Source organism: Drosophila obscura, unplaced genomic scaffold (assembly GCF_018151105.1).
Source record: "Drosophila obscura isolate BZ-5 IFL unplaced genomic scaffold, ASM1815110v1 contig_192, whole genome shotgun sequence".
In the NCBI taxonomy this organism is placed as follows: domain Eukaryota; kingdom Metazoa; phylum Arthropoda; class Insecta; order Diptera; family Drosophilidae; genus Drosophila; species Drosophila obscura.
Genome location: NW_024542781.1, coordinates 3,464,951 through 3,488,285, shown reverse-complemented (window position 1 = coordinate 3,488,285; position 23,335 = coordinate 3,464,951). Strand labels below are relative to the sequence as shown.

Genomic DNA, 23,335 nt, shown 5'->3' with positions numbered 1-23,335 from the left:
ACATACATGTCGTGTACATGACCATCGATGGCAGCCAAAAATTAAAAGCCCACCGCTCCTCAGTCTCTAATCAATGGTAGTTAATTATTGAATTAAAACATTTAAAATGCCATTGAACACAACATACAACAAGAGTCCATTAAATGGACTATGGCTTAACTCTAATAAATGCACACAAAAGAACACAGAATATATAGAAACTTGTAGATAAATGCAACTGAATCCCTGGTACGTTAGTGGAGGAGTAGCACTAGTTGGCAGCCACCTCTTCATCCACGAAGGTAATCACAGCCGCTCCCTTGGCCACATTGTCGCCTTCGGCGCCGCCAATTGATTTGATGGTCGCATCCTTTGGAGCCTTCAAGATGTGCTCCATTTTCATGGCTGGCAGAAACAAAGCAATAACAATAATAAAACAAAATCTAAAGAACAGATGTAACACGCACCTATAAGCACAGCCAGGCTGTCGCCCTTCTTGACTTGATCGCCTGGCTTAACCAGCACCTTCTCCAGAACTCCAGGCATGGGCGCCACCACTCTAGAGCCTCCGGCGTTCAACTGATCGACCTGAGCGGTCAAAAACTTTGGCTGCACCAGCTCAAAGTCGAGTTTCCCTCTCTATAAGAATATTAGAACATGAATAATATTTAATGAGCCTTTCTGTGGTTATGTTTGGTGCAGCCTACCTCGAGGAACAGGCTCAAACTTGCCCCATCAATGTTCGCATTATAAGTGGAGATGTTGTTGTCGATATTGGCACGAATCTTTAGCCGTCCGACATCCTGCACTCTCTCAGCCTTGATGGTCTGCCAGGTGCCTTTGTCTACGCGAATCTGCAGCTCCTCTCCATCATACTTGACATCAACCGAGTAGACTGTAGATAAGGAATTCAGAATATTATCTTGCTAGATGATCTTTCCACACATTTTGCCTACCTTTGTCATTGGATTTTAGATTATAGTTTCGGATCAAGGCATAGTTAAGACGAGCATTCGGCGTGGCGGCAAATGGGTCCTTGCCGCCGCTGCTATTGCTGACAGATGCCTGCAGTTCATTGAACACCAAGGCAATCGCTGCTTGGCTCACTTGCTGCTGGCTGATGGAAATCGGTGGGAAGAGCGTGTCAAAGTGCTGCTCGATGAAGCCCGTGTGGACGTTGGCCAGCTGGAACTCGGGATGCGAGGCAAGATCGATCAGGAAGTTGATGTTCGTATCCAGACCAGAAATCTTGAGCATGGGTTAAATCAATCAATCAATAATTTTTTAGAAAATTCTCCTCTTTTTTAGATGGACTTACATGGTACTCTCCCAGTCGGGCAATCAGCGAATTCAGAGCCTGTGAGCGGCTTTCGCCCCAGACGACAAGCTTGGCAATCATGGGGTCATAGTGAATGGACACCTCGTCGCCCTCTCGGACACCAGTTTCGACGCGCACCTCGGCACTGGGCCGTGGCGTGGACAGGTAGCGCAGTGGTCCGGCACCTGGCAGGAAACCACCGCGGGGATTCTCAGCATAGATGCGGGCCTCGAAGGCATGTCCGGTGCGTGTGATCTGCGACTGCTTCAGTGGCAAGGGCTCGCCGGCGGCAATGCGAATCTGCCACTCGACGAGATCTGTTCCTGTGATCATCTCGGAAATTGGATGTTCTACCTGCAGGCGGGTGTTCATTTCCATAAAGTGGAAGGAGAGGTCTTCCTTGTCCAGAATAAACTCAACAGTTCCAGCACCCACATATCCCACAGCCTTGGCAGCACGCACAGCGGCCTCGCCCAGCTCGCGACGCAGTTCCTCCGACAGGCCAGGCTGCAAAACAAGAAGGGAATCAATTATTGATCCTATTGAATACTTCTCGGCTGACTTACCGCTGGCGCTTCTTCGATGATCTTCTGATGGCGTCGCTGCACAGAGCAGTCCCGCTCCCAGAGGTAGACAGCATCGCCGTACTGATCGGCAAACACCTGAACCTCCACATGTCGGGGCGATCGCACATAGCGCTCAAGAAGCACTGAACTGTCCCCAAAGGACTTTTGCGATTCATTGCGCGCCGAGTTGAGGGCCGTAAGAAAGTCCTCTGGCTTCTCGGCAATTCTCATTCCCTTCCCCCCGCCGCCGCGTACCGCCTTGATCATCAGCGGGAAGCCAATAATTTTGGCCTCTGCCTGCAGGCACTCATCGGACTGATCCGCGCCGTGGTAGCCATTGATAATGGGAACTCCGGCGGCGTCCATTATCGCCTTGCTGGTACTCTTGATGCCCATGTCACGAATGGCAGAGCTTGGAGGACCCATGAAGATGACTCCCTCGCGTTGGCATTGCTCGGCAAACTCTACTGATTCGGAGAGGAAGCCATAGCCCGGATGAATCGCCTGGGCACCAGATCGCTTTGCAATCTCTAGGATGTGGTCGCCACGCAGGTACGAGGCAGACGACGCTGCCTCCCCCACGCGATACGCCTCATCCGCCAGCTGGGTGTGCAAACTCTTCTCATCCGGATCGGAAAATACAGCAACAGTGCGAACTCCCAACTTTCGAGCAGTGCGAATCACACGGCAGGCGATCTCGCCCCGATTGGATATCAGAATCTTGTTGATTGGTCGAATTTTCGGGGCGGCGGCATTGGCTTCTGTGGCAAAGCACCTGCAGGAACAACAACAAACATCAATCAAATTAATGTTTATGTAATCAGAAGGTTTGCATGCCAAATGTTGATTCTATAGAACCACTGAGTTTTGAGTATACCTTGCATTTGCGCCAACGCTGCGCAAAAGTCTCGCATACATTGTTTCTGTTCTTAAATATGTAGATCTGTTTTAATTCACAAAATTATATGCGGTTCCACTTGTTATCACAACGCGTTATCGGGATCGAAGGGTTAACAACAGGCTGGCATCACCATGAAACAATTATCCCATTGCCAGCCAGTGGGTACTTCGACGTACGCACGAATATTATGAAAGTTGAACATTTTTTACGCAATTCGGGTCAAAGATATCATGCTCATATTTGTTTTGTAAGTAAAGAGGAAGGATAGATCTATAAGAATAATATACAAGCATTATTATTTTCCGCGGCTTAATTGAAGGGTTTTCACTTTTTAAATAGAGGGGGGTTGAGTGGGCTAAGTCCTTTGGTATTTTTACGGTATATTTTGAAAAGAGAAAGTATATTTCGGTATATTTCTGAGCGTCAGTCACACTGATCAGCGCCTCGACCGGGCATTATATTGCAGTTTTTTTAAGCATTTAGTTTAAAAAACGTCAAGTAAAACTTTAGAAACACACACATTTTAGAACATTTACATTAATACGAATTGTTGTAGGCTTATGGAGAAGCGCGTCACAATCCTGCTGCCCAACGGCAGGCGCCAGAATGTGAGCGTGACGGCTAACATGACGCTGCTGGAGATTCTGGAGACGGCCTGCACCAAGCATGGCTACGACAGCGAGGAGCACTGCCTGAAGTTTCACAACAAGAACGTGTCCCTCACGCAACAGTTTCGTTTCAGCGGCTTGCCCAACAATTGCGTGCTGGAAATGGAGCCCACGGAGAAGCGTCGCATCGTCAGCACCGTTGTGGTCTGCATTCAGCTGAGCGACGGATCCCGTGAGCAGGGCGAGTTTGCCCCCAATGACACTCTTTGGCAGGTGGTCCAAAAGCTATGTGGACGGCAGGTGACAACCTTCGAGAGTCCCATCATCATCTATATGCGCAGCGAGGTGATCGGGCAGCAAAATATGGAGCAGACGACGCTCAAGTCGCTGGGCATACTGGAGGGACGCGCCATGATGCGATTGATTGACAAGAAGCCAGAGGAGCTGAAGACCCAGGCCAATGTATACAAGCCGCCGGAGATACAGGCCAAGTCAAAGGGCGACGACGAGCAGCCCAGCACCTCGCGCTCGGCAATGGGCACCAGTGGGGCAGGTGGTGGCGGCTTTGCCCTAACCAGCAACATGATTAAGTCCCTGAAGCGCACGGCTCCAGAGGGAAATGCAGATGCCCAGAATGATGAAGAAATGTCCACCGAAAGGGACGAGCAGCCAGAAGCTCCAAAATATGATTGGGGCAGTGGCTCCGGCTACTCGCTACATAACGCTGGCGCAAAGCCAATGCAGATGGATAATGATGCTGATGATAGTCCAGGACGCGCTCCGCCAGTAGTGAACGTAATTGGACCTCGCCAGGCTGTGCTCTTCTCCCTAGATGCCACCCAGAAGCAGTCCGATGAGCTGCCCGACTCGTTCTTTGACTTGACAGTGAACGACCTCAAGATGGTGCTGCGTGACCTGAAGCGCACCTCCGCGGGCGACGATGACGCTCCTCTTTTGACTGCCAAGCTACGCGAACTGGAGCGCCAGAAGACCATGCTGGCAAAATTGAACCAATACAAGGACTGTGTGCTGCGCATTCAGTTCCCCGATCGCTTCGTGCTCCAAGGCATGTTTAAGCCCCATGAAACGCTGGCCAAGGTGGAGGACTTTGTGCGAGAGTTCCTGGTCAATCCCAGCGAGCAGTTCAATCTCTTTACCATACCACCGAAGAAGGTGCTGCCGTCGAGCGAGACGCTGCTGGAGCTCAACTGTGTACCCAATGCTGTGGTACACTTTGGCTTCCTCAAGGATGCCCTCAATACGGAGAATCATCGTTTTGTGCTGGAGAAGTTCGTGGATCAGCTGACCTCCGAGGAGGGGGCACACTATGCCGTGCAGAAGTACCGCTGCACACGGGTCACGGTCAGCGCTAGTTCATAGTTCAAGCAACGCCAACAACAGATACAAAACGCTATAAGCAAACATTCTGCGTGATATTAAATGAATCCGCTTTATTTCTATCAAGATTCTAGTTCCGTATGCAGGGTGTTAAGAATAACTGAGGAATTTCACTGACCCATTTGGTAAACACTAAGAAAGGAGAGACAGTCAGTCAGGAGGAGAGTAGGTCTTTAAAACTAGTGCCCTACCGTATTTGGAGCCAACTATCACTGGGCAGCCTCCGTGCATTGCTTTGACATTCATTCCACCAGCGTTCTCCAAGTTGTACCATAAGAGAGCAGATCCCTTCGTGGGCGGGACAGACACATTGATGTAGGGAAATGTTGTGGCACCGCCATAGTCCACATCGCCCACCTATAGCAAAGAGAGATTTGGTTACGCCAGAGCTCAGCACTCGAGAAAAACCTACATAAGTGAGAACAGTGGCTAAGCGGTCGCCAAGGAGAATTCGATTCTGCTCGCTGTAGTTGTGGCCATCGTAGTGCAGGTCATAGTGCCCGCCCATGCCATAATTGATGAGTGTTAGAGCTTCGCTGTCCATCATACTCAAGCCGGTCATGTCCATCAACCGCCTGTGGATAGTATTGGCCACTGCTGCATCCTCATATTCAACGAAATGCTGTTCCTTTGAGGTTCGAATGGGGGAGTACTGATACTGACCCACCATAGATGCCATCAGCTGTGTGTGATCCAGCAGCCAATCGATTTCGCTCTCGTAGACAACATCGTGGAAAAGCACCATGTACGGGTCGTGGCTCAGCTCCTCCATCTTCAGTGGAGCAATGCGCGCAAAGGCTGTCGTGGAGCTGTTGTAGCGACAGTGCAGATGGGCTGGAGCTCTGAAGACAGCACTGCAGCCCCGCTTGTACGCCATTTTATCATCATAGTGTCTCTTAACATCCCTGAAAAACTTATCCTCCTCCCCTTCGGTGTTTAGGTGTGCCATGCCGGCAGTTTCCTGCTGACTTTTCATGAGCAGCATGCCCCAAGAGTAGTGAATTCTTCTTCGGCTGAAGCCAAGGACGGCATACTCAAGCCTGTCCTCGTATCTTTCCAATGAGGCATTGAACCAAGCCTCTGCCCGCCTATCATTCCGTTCGGTTCTACAGTACTTTCCCAATGCATAGCAGTCCAGGGGGGACAAGGCGGTGGCGGGCTGCGAGTCTACAGCGACTAGAGTACCAGCGGCTAAATCTTCCGGCTGCAGTTCGTAGATATCCACTAGGCTATCGATGCCACGACAGGCCTCTTCCAAGTCCAAGGCAGTGGGTAGAAGCATTCGCATACGATGAGCATGCTTAATGTGTCCTACAAAGAGTATTTATTCTTTCATTTATGGATTAGTCCCTTGCTGTGCCCTTCATACCTCTTTCATTTTGCTGGGACTCTGAAGAGTAACGCACCAGTTGCTCCCAACCTCGATGTAGGCGATGTATAAGCCCAAAACTGTTCAGGGGATTCCCCAGGTATGCCTCGTAGTCTGTTTTCATGTGGCTCTCCCCCGCTCGCATGCTGCTCAACGCTCTGGAAGGAGTTTCGATTTAAGTTTAAAGGTACACCACAGAACTTTTCCTCACTGACTGATTCACTAGTTGGTGTTTATACTTCAGCTTGGCCACGTAGCTCCTTAGGTTTCGCACTAGCTCATCCTCTACCCGCAGCAGCTTCATCAGTGCCACTGTCGAGCAGGCGTATGACTTCTCGTGAGCCGTATTTGCGGTTGCATTTTCACAAATCAAACAAAAAGCAAACAGGCTTGTGGATATAATGATGGATAAACTTAAAGCACACATTTTACGAACGTAATCCAGCCTAGAGTGAGGGATCTTCTTTAGTTCGAATGAGGAATATTCTTCAGTTCATTATATGGAACATTTATAGTGTTTCAAAACAGTTCGTCACGGTCAACTGCAGCGGATCGTTTACTCAGAGCATCTTTGGGGGCTATAGAGTTCCAAGCACCCTGTAGTATCCACTGAACGGCAACTAAATGGGGGAAAAATGTTAAGAACGAAGGACGAAGTCCTGAACGAATTGAACAGCTTACCCCATTTGTAGCCCTGCAGAACTGGACAAGCGGCATGCTGCGTACGAGGATCGCCCTCGCCCCATGCTCTTAAATTATGCCACATCAAAGCAGATCCTTTTTTTGGCTGTATTACCAATTGTAGTTTGGGGAAAACTGTTGCCCCGCCATCTGCCACATTGTTTAGCTGATTATGTGAAAGGGTTTCGAAGGGAAATACATGTTTTTGTGTATAGAAAATAATCAGAATCTACTCACATAGAATATTACGGAGGATTCTCGATCTCCAAATATATGATACTCGTACTCATTCGGATGCTAAAAAAACTACAGAAATTAAAACGAAGAAAAGATAAAATATAGATTCAATTCATACCCAATACAAATCATGATAATCCAAATGGAGATCATGATGCCCGCCCAGATCGTAGAGTACCACGTTAAGGAGCTCTGACCTCACTATATCAGAGCCAGTCATATCCTTAACACGATCGTGGATGCGTTGCAATAGCTGTGGATCATTCTTGTCCGTGAAGGGAGCTTCATTAGAGGTGCGCTTATCTGATATTTCGATCTGACGGACTTCGTACTGCACCATGGAGCGGCTCATTCTGCGGCGTGTCGAAACGATCAGACCCTGCATTTCCGAGTCGTATAGAACATCATGATATATCACTACATAGGGATCGTGGCTTAATATTTCCAGTTTCAATGGTGCCAGCCTCGAGAAGGCAGACCCCTCGTTGCGGTACCGACAGTGGAGACTCGGGTGATGGAACCTTATCGAAAATGCACCACGACATCCATCGAAATAAGTTCGTCGTTCCAGCACAGACTTTGCGGGGTCTACAATTTGTGAATCGTGTGGTGCCAGGTCATACGCCCTGGCTATCAAATTGAAGGCATCTCCATCTGCTGGGTTTTGAGCGTACTTTGCTGCTCCTAGATGATACAACAGATGCTCGTGCTGCGAGTCCTTGTAAATAGATCTGTACTTTTTCGATTCGCCAGAAGCTGTGTAAAGCTTCAGGGATAACTTCAGCCAGTCCTCTGCATATTGATGATTCTTCAGATGTGCCAGATATTTTCCCAGTGCCAGGCAGTCCCTTGAATTTAATGTCCGGCTGTGGGGAAGAAATGCAGACCAGGGTGTGTGTACAATCTACTGAATATTACTTACAAATATTGGTCTTGGGGTTTTAAATTGTAAATAATTTGCAGCTTATGAACATCTTTAGCTGTTTGGATGAAATCTTCTCTTTTGGGCAATCTTTGACGCAGTTCTTTTGCCATTCTAATTTGGACTAGAAGAAAAATGTTGCTCTTTACACCAGTTTTCAATATAATGACTAGATAATCACCTGTTCCTCCTTCTGTGGCCTTGAGATACTCCATCCACTTGGGCCAATCTTCATGGAGACGCCGTATTAGTGCCATGGCCCGTTGTGGAACCGACAAATGCACCTCAAAGTCATGATGCTCGCTGACGCTCTCCGCCCGCAATTGATGAAGGGATCTGTAAGAATTATTGGATATCTACGTAAAATATAGAAAATATATTAGCTCCACTAACTGTTCAATCATTTGATGTCTCTTCCTTAGCTCATTGACATAATGCTTTAAATTTTCTATTAGCAGCTCTTCCGTTTGCTCCAGTTTCAGCTGATTCCACACCGAGCCAAGGAACACCGCTTGGGCCAGCAGAAAGACCACAATCTTCAGACCGAATCCACTCATCTGGCAAAACAAAATGCGTCCACAAATCCCCCAAATGAGCCATGAAAAACTTTAGATTCGCCATGCCCTGATATCTGATTACAATTCGTTTTACAGTTATAAAGCTCGGCCAGGCCAGTGCTGCAAAGCGCAAGCAGTTTCTTGGCTTGCTCACCATTGCAACGCTAAATTGAGCCGAGTGTCGTTATTTGGCTTATTTGGTGTTAACTTGGCTTATTCGAAAAGTACGGCTCAAGCAACAAGTTTGCACCTCGCGCAGATCGTGGTTCGTTGATCGTGGAACGTCTGTTGTACGTATTGTACGTTGCAAGTTCGTTTCGTATCGTATCGTTTCGCTTTGGCAACCAATACAATCTAGATTTTATTTAAAACAACTTGCCAAGACAAGGCTAGCACCCTCGAAGCCAGCAAAGAATGCCGTCTGGGCCATTAATATTAAAAGTGCATCATTCAAAAGTGAATAATTTGATTGGCATTGATCAAATTTAATTCAATCAGTGCTAAGTGTTTGCGGGAATTTCAAATTGCGCTAATTTCGGGTTGAAAAATGAACACAGGCCGCCGAGTTAACGAAATTAAAGCATATCGAAAACAACTTTTACCAATGCGTTTTTGTTGTTTCTTTATGTTTTTCTACTGGTTTCAAAACGCAGAACTGCCGCCCGCCTCCATTCGCTGGTGTTGGACGTGCCAAGCCAACGTTTTTGCTGCGGTTGGGGACTGTTGGAGTGTTTTATTTTTTTGGGGGCGTGGCTGGCAGTTGGGTTGGCATGTGCGACAGTGACAATACTTTGGGGCAGCAGCAGCCAGCCAGGCAGCTAGCAAACAAGAGACAGCCGAGAAAATTATGGAGCGCTGACCAACAAACCAAACCGATCCAATCCGATGCGGAGTCAGTTGAAGCAAGCGAGCGTCGTCAAGTGATAGCAATTGGAAAGTTGTTGTTATGCTCAAGAGAGCAAAGCAATGAAGGAGCCGAGCCGCCAGTCCGAATACCAGACCACTGCCCGATAATATCAAAACATGTGCTAAAATGCTACAAGTTTCATTCATGTTGGATATCCTATTCTGTCGCCTGACACACCACCAAGCCAACAAAATGGTCATCCTTTTTAATTAAAGGTGCCCTGCTTTCAGGAAGGATTTCACAATTTGGAATATGTCACACATGTCCATTAATGGAACGTGTAGAATTCCCTCTGCTTGCGCGATGTGTAATTCTTATAAGGTGAGGCATTGCCTCATACCTCCCGTTCGAAGTCTAACGAAAGTAAGAGTTGTCCTTGGCAATGTCTCACCTTATTTCTAACACACCTTGGCTCTTCTGCCTACGCATAGGAGCGCGCTCTTATCGCCGCATCTCCATCATCTCAGCCCGCCTCTACTCATGTCGACTCGTTCCGCCTCCCGGCACCGCCTAGTTCCTCTTCACTTTTACTTCTTCGGCAAACGGAAAGAGAGAGTGTTTACCTGGCTACCCCGCTCATTTGCGTGTGTCTTCTTCTGCTTTACCGGTTTATACGTGTATTTGTGCTTTTTCTTCGGTTTTTTGCTTTCGTTCATGCGCGCGTGCCTGTAAAAATAATTGATAATAACAATAAGTTCATTAAATTTAATTAAACCAACTATGCACTTCCGATCTGCGGCACGGGTCGCCAACCCAACAACAACAACAACAACAAACCAAACTCAACAGTAATAATTATAATAATAGATAAACGTTTATTACGTTTTCCACAAACCAACAGATCACAGTGTAGTGTGCATATATGTGTGTGTATTTGTATGAGGAAAATATAAAGAAAAGCATAATAAAGACACAAAAATTACACGCCTCTACGCATCCGAAGTAAATAAATAAAAACAAATCATCTCTGCCCAACGAAAATCGCCAACAAAATTCCGGCATTAAAAGAGCTGCAAAGATGAATTTCTTTGTGATTGGCTTTCTGATCATGCAGGCGGCAAGTGAGTAAAGTGCAGTGTTTTTTCCCCATTTCATTTCATTTCATTTGCTTTTTGTTATTAATTGCTATTTTTCCGTTGTGGTTTTGGTTTTTCTTTTCGGTGGAAGTTTAATTGCTTTACACGGGTGTCTGTTCGGGTTTTAATTTGATTCGGCTGGAACAAATGACTTAAGCGACAAACTCATTTCTTTTTTCGGGCTTCAATCAAGCTTGTGTCTCAAGTCTTGAGTTAAGCGCTTGTGGCATGTGTGGCACATGGCTGCATGCTGTAATCATGGTTAACAGTAGATCCCAACGAATGCTGTGGAACAGGTTGTTGGCCGCATTTTTAATTGGGGAAATACATCCCCCCTCCATGCAAAAACTGGCACCAAAGAGCCAAAGAGATAGTTGATAGATGGCCTACACTTTTGACTTTGTTTGTGTATATGTACAATAAACGCGTCTTTGTTGCAGTTTATTGGCGCCCCTTTTTATTATACATACATTCGGATTCGGATTCGGTTTTGGCTTCGGTTTCTTCTTTTGTCTTTTGGCTTCTGTGCGCCTCAATGCAAAACCTTGCAAATGAGATGGCAAATGAAACCGGATTGGTTTTTGGTTAGTCATGGAGTAGTATTCTTGACCCGAAGTAATTTCTGTGCAACTCATTAAGAACACAACATAATCGCAGAGTACAGAGTACACTCCCCAGGTGGCCTCCATCCAGTATGTAAATGGTTGCTGCTGTCCCATTAATCAATTTGCTAAAAATCTGTTAAACATAAATAATGCTCGCTTAACCTTCTCTTCCGTTTGGGATTGATTTGATGAACGATGCGATGGACATGGGTCTGGTGGTTTTTCGCATGTCAGAATATCGGTCAAGTTCAGATATCTCTGACCAACTAGAGCAGCGGCCACTGACCGTGCAAAGCTGTGTGTTCCATGCACGCACACATGCCATAGTTTTTTGGTGTTAATTTCGGCAATTTTCATTGCCTAATTTGCATAAACTTTATGTTTTGCTGACCTTTTGCCTGCCAAAGAAGTGAACCATAGAGCCAGGGACAGGAACTGAAGCTGTGATGACTCTCCCAGCTAAATATTTATCGACAGTGTCCGGGCCCTGCCCAAATCTTATCTTGCTTGATGGCTTCATAAAAGCCAGCGAGCGAGCGGTCAATCGCTAGCCATGATTCATCAATAACCCATATACCGTACACCCCATACCTAACCATACAAAAGCCATTGAGATCTGAGATCGGAAAGAGATGTGTCTCTCTTTTGTAGTCTCGGTTTCTGTCTCACTTTTTTTTTATTATTTTTAGGTGGGTTTTGTTGGTCAATGACGCAGCATTTTGAAAGCATCTTCAAAGTGTCTTCTGTTTCTGTAGATATTTTTATATAACCCAAATACTCGTATTTGTGTTGGCTTGGGCAGAGGCAGAGGGCCTTTATGCAATACTTCTGGGGATGTGGAATGTCCCTTGCCTTCGTGTGTCAAACAAATATGAAATACGAGTATGTATATTGCAAATGCTTTTGCACTTGCCACAGCAATTAGCCAACTGTTTTATTTGTTTTTTTCTTTTTTTTTTGGCACTGTGAACACCTGTGGAACACAGTCGCAGGTCCAGGTCCAAAGGTGCGTGAAAAAAACCTCTTAAACAAAAAGGAAAGAAATTGCAATGTCATATGATTGCATTGGCTCCTCTCGAAGGCGGAGTCAGCCAACGGCAGAAAGTGAAAGGCATTCAGGCAGGAGGAACCAATCAACCGCTTCCGGCTGGTATTCCCACAGAAAAAGGCTAAGAGATGCTATCCTTTCCTTTCCCTTTTGCACCCAAATGCCAACTGCTTTGCTGCGGCTGCGCCAGAGTTTTGTTTGCAATTAGGAATAAATTAAAGCAATATTAACACTTCACACATGTGTATCTCTTGGGCTACACTTTGGGGCACGCAACACACTGCTGTACGCTCACGTAAGACCTTCAGGGGGCTCCCTTCAAGATGCCTGCACTGCATCCCATTTACACACCTTTTGTTGGCCTATTGTTTTAGCCCACACATGAGACAGTGTTTCGTGTGTGTGTGTGTGTGTCGGCTCTCAAATTGCAATTTAATTCGATGTCTTGAAGTGGCCTTTTGTCAAAAGTTTTGTCAGCTGTAGTCTTTTGTTGGGTGTCCACTGTCGAATGTCCGGTGTGTCTATCGCTCACTGTCAAGACCATCGTTCAATTAACATAATTAACTGACAAGGGGAATTAACGTGCGCCCCTTCGCTCTGTTAAGGCTGAAACAAGACACTTGTTGGGTCTACACAGTCGCACAATCGAATACAATCTCCCCCCGAAGCTGGCAGTGCGTTAATAATGGTTTCATTTGGATTACCTTACGCCTTACGACTATTAAAAGATTCAAAGCAAGGTCAGGTTCAGATTCAGATTCAGGCCCATAAAATCCACAAAATAACATTAAAATTCTTTCGAAATGTTTTAGTTCTTTGAGATGAAAGCCTAAAGATTAACTGGCAACTGAAATGGAAAGTTTCAAGAAAAGGGAAAGGCACCTGTAGGGCCGGCCAAGACTTCGACTTCGCCAAAGTCACGATATCTGCCAAAAAAAAAAAATACATACATATAAAAAAAACATTGACCGTAAAACGTTTTGCCAATGGAACAATGGAATGTTAACGTCTCTTATTTAATAATAAAAAAGGGAAACTAAAACCACTTGAAAGGTTTGCTCTGGGTTAAGGTTTGGCCGACAATGAATGGATGGATGCGCCATGGAATGGAATGGAATATTCGGCCTCCTAGGCAGCAACAGCATCAGCATCAGCAGCTGATGATATTCGTAGATCTGTGATAATTTATACACAATATTTGCATTTGTTCATCAAATTGAATTAACGCTGAATGCCGCCTCAGAGATAGACACACGAGACTCTAGAGTCAGAGTCAGAGCCAGTTTCAGTTTCTGTTTCAGCATCCGACTCTGAGCGAACAATTAATATCAATGCTTTGTGACCCACTTTCCGCGTTTGAGAGGGGGTTGAAGGGGAAGAGGGAGGTGCTAACTGGACGCCATCCAGGGAGCACGAGGAGGCGGCTTTTAGAGAAAAGTAACTAAATATTTGATGGCGAGCAGCGGTCAATGGCTGTGGCTGCGAATGCGACTGGGGGCTGGGGCTGGACTGCATATTTATGCCTCATTATTTGTTTAGTTTAAAATTTCTATTTGACTACTTGGACATCCAATGGCTATGGCTGCCAGGCAGTCATAAATGTCATACATACAACATTCAGTTCGAACGGATCCCCCCATACGTACGTACATACGACAGAAGATGAAACGAGTGAAAGCGGTCGGTGGTGGGTAGTCGATGCTTGCCTCCTCTGACTAACTGCAAAATACGGCAGACAGTGCGGCTGTGTATCCCGCCTGCAAAAACATATATTTAAATAAAATTTCTACATTACCTTTTTCCCTTGGGCCAAGTGCAAAGTTTCCCTTTACCATTTCTATGTACATTTGTGGGCATAAAATAATTAAAATAACTACTCGCATCGCCCACATGTCGTATGCGTATGCGTCTGCGTATGCGCAATGCAAATTGATTGATGATTGGAGTAAAAGTATCAATTATGATACATTTGGCATGAATATTCAATTGCGGTTTCCCGACAAAGACAGAAAGAAAGAGAGAGATCGCAATGCCTGAATAAATGATGATGATGATGAGGAAGTGACCACACACAACAGACATACATGCATATGTATGCATATGTATGTATATGTAGATAGTTTATATATATGTATCTGGGAGTATTAACACTTTGATCCCTCCTTGTCCATGCGTCTGACACTCCATTAGGCGGTTTCTCAGTTTTTCCTTGAACCCAAAGCCACAGCCAAAACTATAGCCATAGACTCGAGTGATTGCCACAATTGGCTAAAGCACTTAATGGCCTGCGACCATTATCCATTAGACTTAGAATCGGTTTCAGACTTTCAACGGTTCAAACTCCATCCCCATAACCTTAACGAGCATACATCTTGTGTGCCGCCTCTACATACATATGTACATATATCTCTATGCATATGGATGAAACGACAGACAATCAAAGTCTATTAAGTGGGCTACACATTTTGAAAGAATTGAAACACATCGTACACACATTTGAAACACGTATTACATGTCCCACTTGACATGCTAACAATTTAATTTGAACCCCAACGACGCAGACGCTGCTCGAATTGAGGTTGCTTCTTCCACCATCTGTGCCTGTGTGTGTGTGTGTGTGTGTGTCTCTGCTCTCTGTTCAGGTCACCAAAGTGCTTAAGTTAACCCCCCAAGTAAGTGCTTTTGTAACTGCTCTTGCCATAAGGAAGTATTACCAATCTAAGTGGAGGGCTTTCAGCGTAGTTATTGCTTGCAGTCTTCTGGCATAATAATGGGCTTCAGTCACGGCATCCATCGCTAATCGATTATGCCAAAGGTACATATGGCCAAAAGATCACATTTCAGAATGCGAATGAAGATGAAGATGAGACTTGTCTCGGTCTCGGTCTATTGTCTTGCGGTTTGCTTGTGATTGGGATTGGGTCATCATTGGGGATTTGGGTCACTCTGTGGTCACACCTTCCTCGTGTGGCAGATGTACGCACATGACATGCCTTGGCTTCTTCCACCATCGTCATCAGATATGTAAGAAATATACAGCTTAAGCGGCCGGTTTTCTGTTTGCTGTTTCCCCCACAACCCATCCATCAAAACCTCAGCCACGCCATTTTATTCGATGCGGGATAAATCAGAGAGACTTCGCTTTGAGCTGATTTTCATTAACAAATTTGTGATAAAATTTAAAATTCATGTATGCCGAACCCTTTGCACACATACACGGATACGGGACATGGGGGTCTAGTCGGAACGGTGACTCCAACTTATATTTAATCATCTAACACCATAGTTCCGATGGTGCACGTTACATATTCACTGTATATATTTCCCAAAGACAACCCATACGTTGGCATATGTATTTCCCAGTGCGTACACAGCAGGCAAAACGGAACAAAAACCCATTTATAAATATTCTTCCATGTATTGTTAGAGTTATGTACTTGACTTTTTGGAAATAAATCAACTAGACCTAAGTACCTTTAGTCCTGCCTAACCGAACAGGTGAATTACTTTATAAGGCTTAATTCTCTTTTCGTGTCCCTCTAAATCAGTGTCGGCACGGCTCTATCTTGAGAGCATAGGAAAATGTTCTGCTGCTGCTCTTGCGCAACCACCACACGAACAGTGTGCAAGCGATTTGTAAGCTGCTAAGCAACGTCCTCCAGGAGCACCAATCATGCACATTGTCAAGCTTCGCTCTCTTTCGGGTCTTATTCGTCCTCACTCTGGCTCTCCAGGAGCAGGGACCTTGGACAATATCCTTCTACTGCTGGCGCCTTTTATAGTCAACATTCTTTCTCTTTATCCGCTGCATGGAGCTCTCTCCACAACATTGTAATTATTACAGAAAAATTAGCTTTTTCTTTTGAATTGAATGGAAAATTGCCAGTCACGCGTATTTTCCGTATTTACTTTAATGCTGGGATTAATTTTCCAGTGGAACCAACGAAAATCTCATCCCATCCGCAAATCCATGAATTTGCTGCCAATGCAATTGTGGTTTTAGCCATTTCATTATTTTTGTACGTTAATTATTGGTTGCGGTTTGTATGCTACATAGAGAAAAAAAACCAAAACACAGAAACGTATCCATCAACCCCAACCTACCACATCCCACTCCATCCCAAAAATCATAGCAAAGCACTTGTGCATTCCCTTTTGCTTTCTCTCTCTCTCTCCATCTTTCTTTGTACTAAACCCCAAAACTAACATTTACTTCTTATGTATTATATGAACGAGAAACTATCTCCTACTATTCTGTGTTTGCTTTTTTTTTCTTCTATTTTTTATTTATAGGATTGGCTTGCGGGACGTGCGTTTTAGCGTCCGATTTTGGTTTCACACTCGATTGTAACTTCAAAAAGTCTGGACTGTTTCGTGTACGAAATTTGGGTGGCCTAAAGGCCCATTTTGGTTTAGGTAAATCTCTATGCTATCAACTCCATTCCATTCCTATACCCCTCCTGTATATTCAAATCCCAGCATTTCCAAGCAAGGTGTACGTACGTAGAGTTCTCTCAGGGGTCAACATTTCAAGTGCAACTAATTGGTCAAGTAATCGATGCTGGGTTGTCCAAACGAGTCGCGAAAAGCGATTAAGTAAGTCATTAATGCATTAATGCCAATGTCAGTGGCAGTGGCAGTAGTAGCGGCGGCAGCCTCAAATAGATGGCCAAAGTGGAGCAGTTGATGGTGGAGACCGAGACGAAGACCAATACCAAGACCGAGACCGATAACAAGAGTGAACTGTTGTTCACAGAGGCAGAGGCGTGCATAGGGGGCCTGGGGCTTGGGGTCTCCATAGATGCTCTAAAACAGCCATTGCTCCCGACTTTCATTGCTTCGAGGCTCGGCCCCGAAAATGCAAAACCAAAATACACGGAATAAACACTCAAAAATTGCGCCCATTGCTGCTATTAAAAAAGGATCCTGGAATATCCCCATATGTTCGGAATCTTTGATTTATTCTTCAGTCAATCCGTACACTTTTAGGATCACACATTTCCTCTTCCACATCCCATAGATCCCTCCTGCACGCCTCTGTACGATCGAATCAAAACCCTCTACGTAGACTCTCTGTATATAAAACCCGAGTAGATTTAAGATTTAGATACAAAAAACCCTCTGTCGGATTGAAGGGAAAAACAAAAGCCATTAATTAACACATTATTGCCCAAATGTTCAACCCCCAACTGCTGTGAGTGATGGGGGGAATTGGCTCCGTCACGGACACTGCCCTAACCCTTTGAGTGTGATTTCTTTCAGGCTTCAGTCTCGGCGATGAGCTGGGCTTCCCGGAGTCGCTGGGAAACCTGGAGGGCGAGCGTCGGCGTGCCATTAGCTACAAGAATGGAGCACCGCCCGAGAGTGTGGGAGTGCTGTCGGGGGCACAGCAACAGGTGAGGAATAATCGAATAGATGGTCTCCAATCCCTGCTGATGAACCCTTCTCTCGCCCTTAGGCCAATCCAACCGCGAAAAATTCGCTTCCAGATAAACGCATCAGCTCACGCTCCACCGGACCCGTGCCCTACAATCTGCAGCTGCAGCAGCTCCAGGAGAGCGCCCTTGCAGCGGCCAAGGCCCAGCAGCAGCAACAGCAGCAGCAGCAGAAGATGAAGCAACTGCAACAGCAATTGCTGCAACAGCAGCAGCTGCAGCTCATGACCGAAGCCCGTCCGCTGCCGCTGGGCGTGCCCGCCTTCCGACCGATACCCCAGAAGCAGCAGCAGCAGCAACAGCAACAGCAGCAGGCCTTGAATCCGCCTTCGAAAACTGCAGATCGCCGCGTGGCTGTGGACTCAACGGAGCCGCGAGTCAGTGTCAACAATAAGCTGATCCATGCCATGGATAAGCCAGTGAGTGCTGAGTCCTTCCCCTCTAAATGCCTTCCTAATCACTCGACACTCTTTTCTGGATCAGCACTCGAATCGCACCTTCCATGCGGACAATCCAGTGGTCTCCCAGCCCGTGGCAGTGCCCGTCTTCCAGGCCATGCCCGAGTCCATTGCCCGCATAGCGAATGCGGCCAAAGAGCATCGCCAGGCGCTGCCACCGCCGCCACCGCCGCCCAGTTATCCCAATTATCTGCAGTTTGAGGAGCCCAAATTCGACCTCAAGGATGTGACTGTGGAGGAGCTGGCAGCGGCAGCCAATGTCACGGTGGAGACCATCAAGCATGCCATCTATGTGCGGGAGCAGCAGCTCAAAGCGGAGCACAGGGCACAGTTGGCGGCCAAGCTGCGGGAGGAATTCATGCGCACCTCCACGGTGAGGACCACCACAACAACGACAACAACACCAAGCACTCCACGACCACAGAAGTCGATGGCAGAGCACAAGGTGTCCAAGGTGGGGGCAAATGGAGAGTACCCCCTAGTTAATATTGATACACATATCTGTTTTTGCAGGTCATGAATGCACCCAAGGAATATTATCCTGTGGGCTATGACAAGAACTTCGATGACAATTTCAAGTCCAGAGTGGACCTGCCGCCCACGAGCTTCTCCTGCGCCAAGCAGAAGCACTTTCCTGGCCTCTATGCAGACACCGATCTGGGCTGCATGGTAAGGATGACGGTTTTTATGGCTGAAGCTGATCTCTTAATCGAAGCACTTTATTGGCAGGTGTTTCATGTGTGCGCCCTTACCGATGATGGCTTGGTGCGCAAGTCCTTCCTCTGTCCGGAGAACACGCTCTTCGACCAGACCATCCTCAAGTGCAACTGGTGGTTCTATGTCGATTGCAGCTCCAGCGCCAGCATCTACGACTCGAACATACCCATCTCAAAGAGCTACCAGCTGATGAAGTCCCTCACGTACTTCTCGAAATTCAACAACCAGCGGAGCAAGGAGCAGGTGGGCGACAAGGATGAGAATGCCCTGGATATAGACTCACTGCGGGAGTCCATGGAGGGTGTATCCCGCCGCCACGAGCAGGCCAAAAAGGAAGAGCTTGAGCGAGAGAAGCAGCAGGAGGCGCTGCCGAAGGCTGACCACGAGCATGTGGTGCCCGAGGAGGGGGAGCAGCAGCTGTCCAACTAGAAATAAGAGTCGTCTCTCCACCCTAATGCTATCTGAGATCTAGGTTAAGAGTTAACGATCGAGCGTCATAGTCAAATCTCCCTCCCTCTCTCTTCCTCTGACTCACTCTCGCTTAAGCGAATGGTTTTTCTGTTTAGTCTGTCCAACATTTCCTACAGGAGAGAGCAGCTCCTCTTTTGTACCTCCTTAGATTAGATTAGTCCCCTCAGTGCCCTTCCTCCTTGCTAGCCCCGTAAGTCGATAATCTCTAGTGTTATTCATATATTACTTTGTATTTATTTATTGTATGTATTTACCCAACAATTACAACACAAAAACTCCGTTTGTTTCAATTTACAAATGTTCCATTCCGACTCTTCTTTTTTGTTGGTTATTAAATGTGGGGGGACGCTCCTGCATCCTGCAGCTTAAATGCCAATTGAAGGATATATATGTATACTCAATGCAAAATATTATAGTATGAATCTTAAATAATTTTAAACAATAATCTTAAGTGTGTGGAGAATATTTAGTGGGAGCTGCTGCCAATGCCAATGCCAGTCAACTCCTGCAGCTCCTTGAGCAGATGGCGATTGTACTCCTTGTAGTTAAGGGGCACCACAGACTGGACGGTGAGCTTGTTGCGGGTCATGTCGCCGTACACCTCGTTCTTGCAGCGCAGCTTGAAGATGTGCGAAGTGAAGTTAAGGGCTGAAAACATTTCCTCAGCCTTGGCTGGATCATTCTCGAGGGCCTCGCCCACCTCCTGGGAGGTGTGCTTGAGCAGCTGCTCGCCGGTTTCGTTGAAGCAGGTGACCCAACGATTGGAGGTCCAGTCGCCCACGCTCATCTGTTGAGACAAACAAATATTAATTATGGTTCCCTTAAAAATCTGTGTACTATCGTCTACTGTATACTCACATTGACAAGGAGACGATATTTAAAGTTGGGATACAGCGCATTGCAGCGCTCGCAGCGATACTGATCGTTACCCTCATCGACCACCTTCTTGTTGCAGTCCGCCTGGGGGCATGCACGATAGAAGGCATTCTCCTGCTTAACAATGTGCACCACTGCCTTGCACTGAAAGTAGTCGGGCTTGTCGCCAGCGCCAAGGTTGCGTGCCCGCGCATCCTTGAGGGTCATCCAATCAGTGGAGAAGCTGCCGCCGCCGGTGCGGGCCGACACCATATTGGCAATGTTGTCACCGCCGCCATTATCGAACCAACCGCGCAGCTTGTGCGCCTCTGGAATGTCCGGATTGATCTTCATGATGGAGCCACCGCCCAGACTCAGGCTCTTGCCGCCATTGAACTCATTGATGCGTGTGCCCTTCACCAGGATAACTGGCTGAACATGGCCATCAAAGTTGACGGCATCATCGCCCCACAGGGTCAGATTGACGGCCGAATTGCTCATGTCTACCAGGGTGAGATCCCGCTTCTTGAACTCCTTGTTGGTGGTGCGCGATGTGAAGGCCTGCAGTTCACCGACCTCTTTGCAGATGCCAATTGTGTCGACAGCCGCCTTATTCTCCATGCCAGAGACCTCGGAAATTGGAATTAAATTGTATTTAATATCGGGAATAGCACCATCGTCCGCATCTTCGCACAGCTGGACGACTGTTTCGCCCGAAAAGGTCATCTCGTAGGCATTATCCAGCTGCGAGAACTGCTTGTTGGCCGGCTTCAGTTGGCACTTGGAGAAGAAGTAAACGCTGTCGACTTGTATCATATCGAAATACTTGTCGCATTGCTCCTTGAAGGCTGTGGCACGAATCTCACCCGATTCATCCATCAGATCCATGCTGAACAGCTTGCCCTCGCCCCGGGGATTGCTCCAGGTGCGTATTCCTGTTTTGGAGGTCACACGCGCCTTGATCACCCACTTGTTCTGGTAGGGACTCAGGCTGGAGATGGGGTGGGTCATTCCCGCGCTAATCGAGGAATTCAATGTAAAGTTGTTGTTATTGTTGTTGTTGCTGCTGCTGCTCTGAGTCGACTCCTTTTTGGACACAGCAGGCGGTGCTGGCTTGGCGACCTTATCCTGTTTGGCGGCATTTTCATATGTGACAGGCTCACCAATTTTCTGCTTCACATCGGCGCCTGCATTGAGCACCGTTAGTTCTGATATAATTAGGACGCGTCTGAAAGGTTAATTTAGTTTTAGTTCAGCAGCGGATTAGTTCTGAAGACTCTCCACTTACTTGCCAGCTCCCTCTTTGCCAACCATCGAGGTCACGTACTTGTCCAGCTGCACAATCGTGAACTCGTCCAGCTGCCCCTTGTGCTGCATCTCGTTCAACTGGCTGGCCAGCATGGCATAGCTATTGAAGTACTTGCCATCGGAAATCAATATGCGATACCGCTCCGCATCCGCGTTGCTGTTGATTTTCTTGATGGCCAGGATCTGCAGCACCGGCTTCAACACATCGTCGCCATTCATAATGCGCTGTGCCAGACAAATCAATTGATTACGTTCAAAACCCACAACCTAGGAAAGGTGTACTTACAGCAATTACGCCCGAGGACAAAGATGCAAATACCATTTTGCTTTATTTTGTTTATAATAATTCGCAATAATTTCACAATCGCGCTGATGCCAGAAAAGGCGGGAACAGTGTGACCGCAGTCAGCCTGACCCTCAGAAATATACCGAAAAATATCTTGTCATTGTCAAAATATACTGTAAATACGCCCCTTTCGTTGTATGAACTGGCACATCTATATACTGTGTGGTTAAGCTTATACTCTCTGCACACTGAGTCCATCCTGGGGGAACGGTGGGAATTTTTGAAAGATGTGAAACACCGATTCACAGTGACACCATCCACCATCCACCATCCATGAGAAACAGCTGTTGCTCACAATTGCGTGCGGTGAAAATTTGTTTACTTTAATTAAAATGAATATAAATAACATTTCAATGGTCGTGAATGTGATTCAGCAGCAAAACATATTCTTGCACAAGCTAAGCATGTTGTTGGACATGGACGATGATGATGAGGATAACTTTGACGAGGAGGAGATAATAGAATGGATATCTGTTTTGAAAACACTGAAGCCCGGAAGGTTGTGGTCATTTGTGAGTGCTCTAATAAATGCAACCAATGTTTAAAGTACAAATATATATGTTATGTTTTTCAGAAGCGGTTCGGTACATTTTGGGAGAGGATGTACCCAAAACAACGAGGCGTTTTTTAGGAAAGTTTTAGATGGAGAGATCCTGCTTTCTCTGTTGGTTACTCGCTTGGAAGTGCTACGGAAGAAGGACACAAACTGCCGAGCTGCAATTCCTCTGGAGAAGCGTATCGCCATATCTTTTTATACTTTGGGATCTTCTTCTGAAAAGAGTGTTTTTCGGAGTGTCAGCCAACAGCGTCTGCAATATCCTGCATGAGTTTTCAAGATTTCATCAACGAATTCTCAGAGGATCATGTCCAAAAACTATCTCACTTCAGAGAAAATTGACGAGTGTGTCCAAGCATTTGAAGAAATTGGGTTTCCTCAGTGCCTGGTGCAATTGGTAATAATGCAATAAAATCATCCATAATATATGTATATACTTATATGTATGTAAATTAATTTCATCACTTAATTTTTATGTTAGATGGATGTCACATCGAAATAAAACCACCTGCAGCTGATATTTGATATTTTTTTATTTTTTGCGTGCTATGTGAGTTCTGACGGGGTTAGTTTGTTTTATTTTTATATTTTCCTGTCTGTCATTGTTTACATTTTCGTAGTGATCTCCGATTTTTTGTTGTGAAATATGGTTGCATTTGACAATTATCGAAAAACACCGCACTGAAACGTGAGAATTAGGAACATCCCAGATGGATGGTGGAATAACTGGGAAATTTTCGGAACGGCAAATCCTTACGGACCATCTCAGAAATGGATGGTGGATGGTCCCCAGTGTGAAAAGGCTATTAGTACTCAGATCGAAAAACTGTTTGCCAGCAAACAGATGTCATATATTTTTCGAGCGTCCAGTGGTGTGACCAGAGGTGTGCACTGCATTCCTAACGGGTACACTGCTCAGACCGCTGCTTGGTTTTGTTTAAAGTTAATAAAATGCACTTCTACGACTGGGGCCACTCTTCCCCTGGCATATCCAGGGCTCCCCAATATTTTATTGGC

At 46.3% G+C, this 23,335-nt stretch overlaps 6 protein-coding genes across 10 annotated transcripts; 2 read left to right on the top strand and 4 right to left on the bottom strand.

Moving 5' to 3' along the window:
- Positions 1–48: 48 nt before the first annotated feature.
- On the bottom strand, positions 49–2,797 carry LOC111065613 (methylcrotonoyl-CoA carboxylase subunit alpha, mitochondrial). The gene is made up of 7 exons (XM_022353862.2): positions 2,741–2,797; positions 1,864–2,638; positions 1,298–1,804; positions 936–1,227; positions 687–874; positions 447–618; positions 49–384 (listed from the first exon to the last, which is right to left on the bottom strand). Exons 1-7 carry the CDS (start codon positions 2,779–2,781, stop codon positions 251–253), a joined length of 2,109 nt encoding a protein of 702 aa, XP_022209554.2. The 5' UTR covers positions 2,782–2,797; the 3' UTR covers positions 49–250.
- Positions 2,798–3,244: 447 nt separating this feature from the next.
- Positions 3,245–4,837, top strand: LOC111065655 (tether containing UBX domain for GLUT4). Its single transcript, XM_022353949.2, has 2 exons — positions 3,245–3,262; positions 3,321–4,837. Exon 2 carries the CDS (start codon positions 3,325–3,327, stop codon positions 4,750–4,752), a length of 1,428 nt encoding a protein of 475 aa, XP_022209641.1. The 5' UTR covers positions 3,245–3,262; positions 3,321–3,324; the 3' UTR covers positions 4,753–4,837.
- Positions 4,804–6,632, bottom strand: LOC111065653 (prolyl 4-hydroxylase subunit alpha-2-like). Its single transcript, XM_022353948.2, has 5 exons — positions 6,355–6,632; positions 6,140–6,297; positions 5,183–6,081; positions 4,962–5,127; positions 4,804–4,902 (listed from the first exon to the last, which is right to left on the bottom strand). Exons 1-5 carry the CDS (start codon positions 6,564–6,566, stop codon positions 4,841–4,843), a joined length of 1,497 nt encoding a protein of 498 aa, XP_022209640.2. The 5' UTR covers positions 6,567–6,632; the 3' UTR covers positions 4,804–4,840.
- Positions 6,525–8,553, bottom strand: LOC111065652 (prolyl 4-hydroxylase subunit alpha-2-like). Its single transcript, XM_022353947.2, has 7 exons — positions 8,373–8,553; positions 8,161–8,315; positions 7,980–8,103; positions 7,176–7,923; positions 7,058–7,117; positions 6,821–6,986; positions 6,525–6,759 (listed from the first exon to the last, which is right to left on the bottom strand). Exons 1-7 carry the CDS (start codon positions 8,534–8,536, stop codon positions 6,659–6,661), a joined length of 1,518 nt encoding a protein of 505 aa, XP_022209639.2. The 5' UTR covers positions 8,537–8,553; the 3' UTR covers positions 6,525–6,658.
- Positions 8,554–8,765: 212 nt separating this feature from the next.
- LOC111065625 (putative uncharacterized protein DDB_G0291608) lies at positions 8,766–19,547 on the top strand. 5 transcript variants are annotated; one of them, XM_022353877.2, is made up of 8 exons: positions 8,766–8,855; positions 10,285–10,504; positions 16,466–16,588; positions 17,435–17,568; positions 17,631–18,026; positions 18,091–18,519; positions 18,579–18,734; positions 18,795–19,547. In XM_022353877.2, exons 2-8 carry the CDS (start codon positions 10,462–10,464, stop codon positions 19,209–19,211), a joined length of 1,698 nt encoding a protein of 565 aa, XP_022209569.2. In that variant the 5' UTR covers positions 8,766–8,855; positions 10,285–10,461; the 3' UTR covers positions 19,212–19,547. The 5 variants fall into 5 exon arrangements, with proteins under 5 accessions (XP_022209569.2, XP_022209573.2, XP_022209570.2 ...); XM_022353878.2 differs by having other exon boundaries at positions 8,773–8,835; XM_022353880.2 differs by having other exon boundaries at positions 8,812–8,826.
- LOC111065624 (replication protein A 70 kDa DNA-binding subunit) lies at positions 19,465–21,831 on the bottom strand. The gene is made up of 4 exons (XM_022353876.2): positions 21,703–21,831; positions 21,397–21,641; positions 20,112–21,336; positions 19,465–20,040 (listed from the first exon to the last, which is right to left on the bottom strand). The coding sequence occupies exons 1-4, from the start codon at positions 21,736–21,738 to the stop codon at positions 19,720–19,722; spliced, it is 1,827 nt and encodes a 608-aa protein (XP_022209568.2). The 5' UTR covers positions 21,739–21,831; the 3' UTR covers positions 19,465–19,719.
- Between the last annotated feature and the right edge of the window lie 1,504 nt (positions 21,832–23,335).

Excerpts from the sequence above, each read along its gene's own strand:
- LOC111065613 (XM_022353862.2), bottom strand. The coding sequence starts at position 2,781 with ATGTATGCGAGACTTTTGCGCAGCGTTGGCGCAAATGCAAG. Across the intron at positions 2,639-2,740 it reads AGCGTTGGCGCAAATGCAAG|GTGCTTTGCCACAGAAGCCA; the intron begins GTATACTCAAAA and ends TTGTTCCTGCAG. Across the intron at positions 1,228-1,297 it reads CCCGACTGGGAGAGTACCAT|ATTTCTGGTCTGGATACGAA; the intron begins GTAAGTCCATCT and ends CCCATGCTCAAG.
- LOC111065655 (XM_022353949.2), top strand. The coding sequence starts at position 3,325 with ATGGAGAAGCGCGTCACAATCCTGCTGCCCAACGGCAGGCGCCAGAAT.
- LOC111065653 (XM_022353948.2), bottom strand. The coding sequence starts at position 6,566 with ATGTGTGCTTTAAGTTTATCCATCATTATATCCACAAGCCTGTTTGCT. Across the intron at positions 6,298-6,354 it reads AAACACCAACTAGTGAATCA|AGCGTTGAGCAGCATGCGAG; the intron begins GTCAGTGAGGAA and ends AACTCCTTCCAG. Across the intron at positions 6,082-6,139 it reads GTCCCAGCAAAATGAAAGAG|GACACATTAAGCATGCTCAT; the intron begins GTATGAAGGGCA and ends TACTCTTTGTAG.
- LOC111065652 (XM_022353947.2), bottom strand. The coding sequence starts at position 8,536 with ATGAGTGGATTCGGTCTGAAGATTGTGGTCTTTCTGCTGGCCCAAGCG. Across the intron at positions 8,104-8,160 it reads GGCCACAGAAGGAGGAACAG|TCCAAATTAGAATGGCAAAA; the intron begins GTGATTATCTAG and ends TTTTTCTTCTAG. Across the intron at positions 7,118-7,175 it reads ATTATCATGATTTGTATTGG|CATCCGAATGAGTACGAGTA; the intron begins GTATGAATTGAA and ends TAGTTTTTTTAG.
- LOC111065625 (XM_022353877.2), top strand. The coding sequence starts at position 10,462 with ATGAATTTCTTTGTGATTGGCTTTCTGATCATGCAGGCGGCAA. Across the intron at positions 16,589-17,434 it reads AAAGGCCCATTTTGGTTTAG|GCTTCAGTCTCGGCGATGAG; the intron begins GTAAATCTCTAT and ends GATTTCTTTCAG. Across the intron at positions 18,520-18,578 it reads CAGAGCACAAGGTGTCCAAG|GTCATGAATGCACCCAAGGA; the intron begins GTGGGGGCAAAT and ends CTGTTTTTGCAG.
- LOC111065624 (XM_022353876.2), bottom strand. The coding sequence starts at position 21,738 with ATGGTATTTGCATCTTTGTCCTCGGGCGTAATTGCT. Across the intron at positions 21,642-21,702 it reads TGTCCTCGGGCGTAATTGCT|CGCATTATGAATGGCGACGA; the intron begins GTAAGTACACCT and ends TGTCTGGCACAG. Across the intron at positions 20,041-20,111 it reads AATATCGTCTCCTTGTCAAT|ATGAGCGTGGGCGACTGGAC; the intron begins GTGAGTATACAG and ends TTGTCTCAACAG.